Source organism: Oryzias melastigma, linkage group LG4, assembly GCF_002922805.2.
Source record: "Oryzias melastigma strain HK-1 linkage group LG4, ASM292280v2, whole genome shotgun sequence".
NCBI lineage: Eukaryota > Metazoa > Chordata > Actinopteri > Beloniformes > Adrianichthyidae > Oryzias > Oryzias melastigma.
Genome location: NC_050515.1, coordinates 14363172 through 14371513, shown reverse-complemented (window position 1 = coordinate 14371513; position 8342 = coordinate 14363172). Strand labels below are relative to the sequence as shown.

The following is an 8342-nucleotide window of genomic DNA, read 5'->3' as shown; positions in this document are numbered from 1 at the left end:
GTAAAATGCCACAAAAATATGTTAAAAACACACTTTTCCTTAGAGTGGGTCTTTAAAAGTTTTGTTTTTCAGTCTGTTAGGTTTTTTTCACCCTTTTCCTGTCATACACTCATTCACCACAAGGATAAACATGGGGTTCATTTTCTGACCCACTTGGACATTTAACCACTTTACAGAATTAAAATTAGTAATATTTGTTGAAAAATCAGAGACAGCACATCAGCTATGTATCTGTTTTCTTTTTAAATACAAGGAAAAACACAATGCTTTGCTCTGCAGGGGTCTGGCACAAACTAAATAATTTCCCACCGACTGTGGTGACATCAGTAACTCTGGTTTAGAGTGAGTGGTGGAAACTACTTGGCATCTTCCCTCTTTAGTTCAAACAGTAGTATTAGACGTTGAACGGTTTTACCCTCTGAAGTGGTTTGTAGACCTGCTGTGCTGCAGCATTTCTGCAAAATCTGATATCTGAAGCCAAAAGAGCAAAGTAGCATCAAAGTTGCAGCAGTCTTGTTTGATTTCAGCTGTGTTTGTGGTTTCATAGGTTCACTATTACGTTTGTTTCACTTCCATCCCAGAAGAAACCCTACTATATCACAGCTTTATTGTAAAAATGTTTTCTGACCAACTAATGGGTGAAAAAATGCCTCTATAATTAATTCAAATAAAGTTTTTAGCTTTGTGTTTTAACATATGTTGCTTATAATGTGCTCATTTACACAGTTTAGAATTGTTGACAAATGGAGCTTTTGTATTACATAATTGGAATAATTTAGATCAGTCAAAAACACTCGCTTGTGACCTTCTATTGCGTTAGCAGAAAAAAAAAATAAAGAAAAAGGAGATAAAAAGGTATTTACTTCACATAAGGCTTTAAAAAAGAACTTACATTTAGGCAACAAAATAAACCACTGACAAAACAAGTTGTTTTACTTAATTTGCATTCTTGTGGTCATATTAAGAACCAGGATACATGATCTACATGTTTTTTTTAGTTGATTTCTGTGAGCTGTTGAAGCTGCTTTATAATTTTGACTCGCCTGTTCAGTCGCTCGGTTTCAGGCTCAGGGCTGATGGGGCTGGAGCATGTGCTGGCCGAGTCCAGTGGCGCCCCATCGCCACCAACAGACAGAGGTGTCATGGCTCTCGCAGCTCTTCTGTGGAGTAACGGTGAACCGGGGTAGGGAGGAGAGGCCCATTCCGGACAAAAACCTCCAGCCGTACGCAAGTAGGAAGGAGAGAGACTCCCGGACCTCCGGGACCTTCTGAGATCTGAAAGCTAAAACACCTCGCTTGTTTTAGTCTGTATAGTAGTACTCTTAAAACTATATGGTTCAAAATGATCACCATGTTCATAATTATTATAAAGTCATTTAGTGATGAAGAAACTATTTTTTTGTCTTATAACTGGTCAAAAACGACTCCTAGCACCTTGTTTTTCTCCTCTTCTGCAGGGTTGGTGGAGCTCTGCTGTTCCTCCTGCTGACTCTGTAATGTCAAAGCGGGCTCCTTTTTTTCCAAATACAGCAGGTCCTCTGCATTCTGCTCCTTTGGAAGACTTAATGGACATGATATTCCAAACTCTTTCTCCATCTCCTCCACCATCTGTTATCAGAGAAATACATGTAGGTTAATTTTTGTGGACATCATGAACATGAACTGAAGATATTTTTTTTAATGTTTTTTCTTTCTGTTTTTATACCTGTGTGGCTTTAGTCCAGTTCTCATGAGCTGCTCTAAGGTGAGCCTTTTGCTTCTCTTGATCAGAGGCTGTGATAGGAGCAGCCCAGGTTCTCCTGTAGCTGATGGAGTCCTCCACTGATGTTAAAACTTCCTGCAGCTTTGTCCAGACAACGCCACTGCCCCCTACAGGTGGAAAAACAGAGGTGCATCAATTAAACTGCTACTGAGGATCTCCTCCTTTCAGTGTAAAACATCCATAAAGATGAAGTTCAAACATCGCCAACCTCGATCAGTAAGTGGAGGTTTAGAGGTGATAACGGAGGGAGAGTTACTCTCTGAGCTGCATCTGACCAGACGATGAGACAGTAGATCTGGAACCAGAGGTCTGGATGGAACGGAGGGCCTCAATTCTCCGGGATCGCTGCAAGAATTAGGTATTTATGTAAAATAAATATAATTTATGCATTGTGGAAACTAGTGTATTTTTTTAATTGAAAGTAGGATCTTATACATTTATTATATACTAAATACAGTTTTGCACATTGCCAAAAACTTTGCCCACCTTGGAGCTTTAAGGGACCCCATTGTCTTGTTGAGTTCAGCGATGATGCTAAGCAGGGTGCCTACTTCAGCTTCACACTGAGCCACCTCTGCAGCTGTGGGTTCGAGGCTGATGACCGGATCAGAACCCCCCGGATCAAGGGCATTGCGGTCACAGGGGTTTGGCATCTCCTGATCAAACCCTGAGCCAGCACTCAGGCTGTCACATCTGATCCGCCTTGAGTCCTGGAAAGCAGGATGTTGCATTTGCTTATGAATAATTGTGTTAATTTATCACAGAATTGGAAGACAGTAATTTACAGTACAAATAAGCAGATTTCAGACTGGTTAAAGCTATTGTTTTGCACTGCGGAAAAAGGAGGAAACTAAAACATCCTGAGGTCCAACTTCCTGTTCAGCAAATATTTGTGGACATGCCATCCATTGTTTTCATGTTGGCTAAGCGCCTAAATCATAACATTACACCCAAAAAGGCTGCATTTATATTTGTAACAAATAAACAAATGTTTAATTAACTCTGCACAAACATGTGCAGACAAAAGCAGTAAAAATGCTTTACATTCTTCGTCCTTGACAGGCAAAAAAATTCCAAATCTGCAGTGTCGGTTGCAAAAACAGCATTCTGTGGATAGTTTAGCAGACAAGAGCTGTTATTTCGGACTTATCACCACATCAGAACATAAACTTTAGGAGTAAGTGCTCACAAATCATCCATAAAAGCACCTAAGCGAATATAAAAGTTGCTCAAAAGTTGTTCCATTTAAAAAAAGAAAACATTTAGTAATATTTACAATGGGTGCACCTAATTTCTTGATTCAAAATAAAGCTACAATCATTCAAGAGCATAAAACATGAACATCACTGGATTTATGCCTGTAATGCCAGGGAAAGCTTGGAAAAAAAAAATCTATTTTAAATGACTCACCTCCATGGTTTGTGGCTGGCAACAGACTCCTTTTTTAAATATTTTTTTATAGAAGGAAAAGCAAAAATCTTCTTTAGTCCTTTTGTTTTCTGCAAATATACTTTTCTGCGAATATGTTGTAAGTCAGTTACTCTGCCTCAGCTTAAGCCTGCTCTCTTCGGTCTGCTTTGCTGTTCAGTGGGATGAATGAAGTAAGTGGAAACTGTCAGAGAGTCATCCCCACCCATTCCTCTTGACTCTGAGCCTTTTCCTGTTTTGTCCACAGTTGCCACACACACCATAACTATTCTGAACTGTAGGCATCCAATGAAAACAAGAAGCAATTTTAATTTAAATGATGAAATAACTCACATTTACTGCATTTATTTCAATGTATACACAAATTTAAAGGTTCAGCGTTGTAGTGACAAAACACGTAATTTATCTTGTTTTAACCATATTGCCGATTTTTATTTTATTAGTTACAATATAACTATATTTATTGTTTCAACAAAATAAACCACAAAAACAGCGGGATAACATAAAACAAAACAAAAAAAGTTTTCTTGAGCGTCAACTTCAATACCCATAAGGCCTTTCGCTTCCGGGTTGTATCACTTCCGGTTAGAATCTTGCCGGTTCAAAACAAACCTTTAGCTGCTCGTTTAGTTCCTTTTGACTTCAAATGCGTCGTTGTGAATGATACAGGAATCTTGAACGAGTCATAACTAATCGTCTGGTGAGTATTTTCATATTTTTACTTATATGTTTTATTTCTACAACACGCAACGAGTCTATAGTACTGTGTTTGTTCATGCTAACCAAAGCTAACAGCTAAAGTTGGTGTTTATCTGTGGAACTTATCAAGCTCAAGAGGTGTTCGCTTGTTAATTTATGCTACTTTGAGGCTTTATCAAGACAGTGGACCAAATTACGAAAATGTTTCTGTTGTGAAAAGTTTTTATCACACAATAATATGCGTGATTTTGTCGAGAATTGCCCTTTGTGTAAAGCTCACGTTTTGTACATTATCTTGATTGGAATGAATGCTATTTAGATGTTTCTGAGGAATGACTGTACTGCTCTTTCACCTAAAGTGTTCCAGAAAAGATGAGGACAACAAACAGGAGTTTTCATTTTTAGATTCTTATCATATTTAATGAAAAACTGGAACTTATGAATTGAATGGATTTAATATAAGAGAACTGTTTAATTTTGAGACGATAATCAGATTTTTCTGTTATTTGTTCAATTCAAAGTACTTGTTTTATTTTTTTCAGCATCCCAATTCTTCCATGGAGACACCAGAGCCAGGCCCAGCAGATGGAGAAGAGCGTCCAGTTGAGCTTCGACCTCGGACACGCTCCAACCCAGAGGGTGCCGAGGACCGCCGCAGCAGTACGGGCAGCCTCGGGGGCAACGGTAGCCAAAGCATGGCTCAGTCTGCTGTGGGAAGCCGCGTAGAAGGAGAGGGAGAGGCTTCGACCAGCGACAGTCCTCCCAGCTCAGTCACTACCGCAGTTTCAGTGGCTGCAGCTCAGACTGGAGGTCCTGCTGCTTCAGCTGCAGCAGCGACCGGCACGGCAGCTCAACTGTCCACCTCAGTTGTATCAGCCAAAGACAGGCCAAAGCCCCCACCACAACAGCCAGCACTAACCATGTCCAGCCCTCCGCCAGCAGAGTACCAGCTCAGAGTTCCTCGAGCAAACTGCCCAGAGAAAGTGGTTAGTCCGCTTTTGTTTTTGATTGAGGAAGTTTAACAAAAGTTAAACATTGACTTTCTTTTTTAATTTCCTTCCTCTTCTGCTTTTGTCTGTCGCTTCACAGATTATTTGCTTAGATCTCTCTGAAGAGATGTCCCTACCAAAGCTGGAATCTTTTAATGGGTATTTGATCATTTTAAAGTTGCTGATGGTCCAACGGTTGCAGTTGTGCTTAATTTGAATTGATTTTCATTTAGATCTAAAACAAACGCTTTGAACATATCACAGAAGATGATCGAGATGTTTGTGCGGACGAAACATAAGATTGACAAACGACATGAATTTGCACTTGTCGTCATCAACGATGATGCCCTCTGGGTGAGCACAGTTAACACTAATACATGTGTTGTTAGTTTTTTTGTTTCGTTTTTTTTTTTCTTTATAAAACAAATTTTTTTCACAGTTTTCATTCATGTTGACTTTGAATTTGTTTCTCAGCTGTCAGGCTTCACCTCTGATCCCAGAGAGCTGTGCAGCTGTCTGTATGACCTGGAGACCAACGTGTGCGAGTCCTTCAGTATCCTTTTGTTTAATCACATATTAAAAGAAAGTTATTTTAGTGGATACAATTGTAAATCAGATTTTTTTGTGTGCACTTTTATCCTTAACTGTTGTTTTTTAGACCTAGAAGATCTCCTTAATGTCATGTAAGTAAAGCTTAACAATAACCAACGTGACTGTTTGTACATGAGCACATGGAAGTAGTATGTTTTGAACATTTGCTCTGTCTGTGTGCCTCTTCAGACGTCAAAAGATCGAGTTGCCATTGGTGGAAAATGTTCAGACCATTCCACCTCCGTATGTGGTGCGGACTCTGCTCATCTACAGTCGACATGCAGGACCACTACAGTTCAACCCCCCGGAAGCTGTCAGTGTACGTAAGAATTTCTATTTTATCTGCAGAAACATCTCCAAAAACTCTCCTTTTTCATAAGTATTATGTTGTTGTGAGTCCTGTGTTGTTGTCATTTACGTTTTCTTCATGTGTTTTGCTCCAGAAAATGCTGCAGTCTCCTTACTTTTTCTTTGACGTGGTCTATTTACACAATGGGGTGGATGAACAGGCCGAGGAGACCAGCTGGAGGGTGAGTGGAGCTCAAAGATCTGAACTATGTTTTGTTCTACTGTAAAGCCCTGGCTCAAAGGACGGTCATGGTTCATAGCAGTTTTCCTTCCACCGCCATGTTTCACAACAGCAGCAGCTTCAAAGAATTTGCCAGAACTCCAACAATTACTGCCACACATGGTGTTTTATTTTGAAAATCAAAAGGATTCTCTTCTTCAATATCACTCTTTCCTATAAAGAGTTCCAGTGGCTCTGGTGTAAATTGGTGTGAATCAGCTGCTGCAACATATTCAAATGCAACAGTACAGGGCTGGTGTGCACTTCTTGAACAGTCATTTTTATTTACAGACGCTTATGTTGTTCTCGAATCTGATCCTTCATCCTGTAATCCTGTCCTTTGTGTCGAGGTTTCCAATTGTTTTTTTATTTTGAGTTTTTGAGCGTGAATGACAATTTTTCACATGAAAATTCACTTAGACCAGGGCTCAGAGTGGTTTATTATAAGAATAAGCTTAAAATGTATTCTCTGTAAAGTCCTTAAGGTATGTAAATAAATGCATGTGCAAATATAGATGAAAAAAACATTAGATTCTACACAAATGTTGTCATGTCTATATTCAATAGTAAAAGGAGACGATGGATAAAACCGTAATTTAAATAAATCTACTGCAACAAGAGGATCTAATTTCACACAGGGTGCATTTTATTTTGAAAGGAACTTGGATGTGCTGCTGACAACGGTGAAATTAAAATTAATTCAAGAAAAATATAACCCTGTCATAATTTTGATTCTGGTAAATATTTAAAATCTAAATGTTATAATTGAATGGTTTAATGTTCAAAATAATATTAAGTGTATTTTTTAAACATGAAGTGGGACTTTGCTGCTCTAGCTGGGCTCTATTAGCTTTAAAAATAACAGACCCCTGACTTAAACGATAGCTATATTATTTTTATTGCAAACATAAAAAAATCAAAACTTTATTTTATCAGCATATATATATATATATATTTATTTTTCAAAAATTCAGAAAATAAGATCCCTCTCCAGATGCTTGAATGATTCACAGCTCTCTTTGACTCTCTCGACGTTTTTATCTCCTGCAGGACAACTACTCCTCCTTCTGTAACCTGGACTCAAAGGGCATGTGTTATCGCTTTGAGGTTTCTCTCAGTGGACCTGCTATAGAGCTGCACAACTGCATGGCCAAGCTGCTGGCTCACCCTCTACAGAGACCTTTCCAGAGTCATGCGTCCTACAGCCTGTTGGAGGAGGATGACCCCGAGGATGCTGAAGCCACAGTCTAAGAAGGGACAAACTTATAAATCTTCACACTTTAGTTATTTTTTCTATATTATTACTGTACTTGTAGAAAAAAAATATATATTGTTTTTGTCTGGGTTTCTGCTGCCTGTAGTTCTTTAGAACAAAGCCTTTATGTTTGTTTTAGACGCAACAAATGATTCATTAGAGTTGATGAGAAATTAGGAACTAAAAGCATGTGTTTTTCTTTTTCCTTTTCAATCAATAACTGATTTCTGTGTAAGTCATTTTTTTTTAATTAAAAGCCTTTTTTCATAAATTAATCCCTGTATAGATATGATCATGATTATATTATTTTATACATTTTCCCTTCATTACTTTTTCACATTAATTTCTTGTTTCTTCTTTACATCGAGTCACACAGACAGTGAAAGAATGTACCTGTTGAAGCTTCTCCTTGATTTTTGACCTCTGGGCTGACTTGATGGTGGTTCTCCTGCCAGTCTAGCTGCACTAAACCCAATGTATAGACACGTTTTTTAAATGTTTCCGAGTATTAAAACAAGAATGATAAATGTGATGGAGGAGTGTTTGATGAGAGGTTTTGTCAGGAGGTGGCAGCAAATTCCCTCCAGAGGATCGAGCCTCAGTTGTAAGTCTTCTCTTTAACAGCTGGTATATTCCGTTTTTACTGGTTGAGTTGTCATTAACAGACCTAACATCATATATAAATGATATAGCGTATAAAAAATGAGTATTTCTTCCCCACTTCCTGTCTGGTCGGTTATCTCTGGAGGTGCCAGTCTTCTACCTTCTAGGTTCCTGCTTCCAGATCTTATCTGCCGTCTCCCCGTCTTTCTTCTGTCACTCCAACGTTACTTTATAAATCAGTTATTTTCAAATGAGGACGGGTTGTCAGGGAGACAATGGGGGAGCAGGAAAGCCCCAAGCTCAGAGGACCTTTACCCTTTCACACCCTTCCCCAGCGGTCCCCACCGGTCCTCACGTCATCAGAGATAACAGTAGAGGGGGGGACCCTGAGTCTGTGCGCTGCGGGGCGAATTTGTTATTCCCTCATTCCTGAGGAATGACAGGTCC

The 8342-nt window shown here is 39.1% G+C and overlaps 2 protein-coding genes and 1 long non-coding RNA gene across 3 annotated transcripts in view; 1 reads left to right on the top strand and 2 right to left on the bottom strand.

Annotated features, from left to right (window-relative positions):
• The window catches only part of ushbp1 (Usher syndrome 1C binding protein 1), a gene marked incomplete in the record, with an annotated part of 11409 nt that extends 7846 nt beyond the window's left edge, over window positions 1-3563 (bottom strand). The window contains 6 exon segments of the mRNA XM_024278178.2: window positions 1044-1282; window positions 1435-1608; window positions 1706-1869; window positions 1971-2107; window positions 2249-2472; window positions 3173-3563. Coding sequence (XP_024133946.1) covers window positions 1044-1282; window positions 1435-1608; window positions 1706-1869; window positions 1971-2107; window positions 2249-2472; window positions 3173-3178 — 944 coding nt within the window.
• A 181-nt stretch (window positions 3564-3744) lies between these two features.
• On the top strand, window positions 3745-7782 carry babam1 (BRISC and BRCA1 A complex member 1). The gene is made up of 9 exons (XM_024278183.2): window positions 3745-3890; window positions 4432-4875; window positions 4979-5037; window positions 5112-5232; window positions 5353-5431; window positions 5537-5561; window positions 5659-5788; window positions 5913-5999; window positions 7088-7782. The coding sequence occupies exons 2-9, from the start codon at window positions 4447-4449 to the stop codon at window positions 7286-7288; spliced, it is 1131 nt and encodes a 376-aa protein (XP_024133951.1). The 5' UTR covers window positions 3745-3890; window positions 4432-4446; the 3' UTR covers window positions 7289-7782.
• LOC118598672 lies at window positions 6978-7823 on the bottom strand. The gene is made up of 2 exons (XR_004947762.1): window positions 7686-7823; window positions 6978-7284 (listed from the first exon to the last, which is right to left on the bottom strand). It is a non-coding gene; the product is annotated as an uncharacterized LOC118598672 (long non-coding RNA).
• Window positions 7824-8342: the final 519 nt, after the last annotated feature.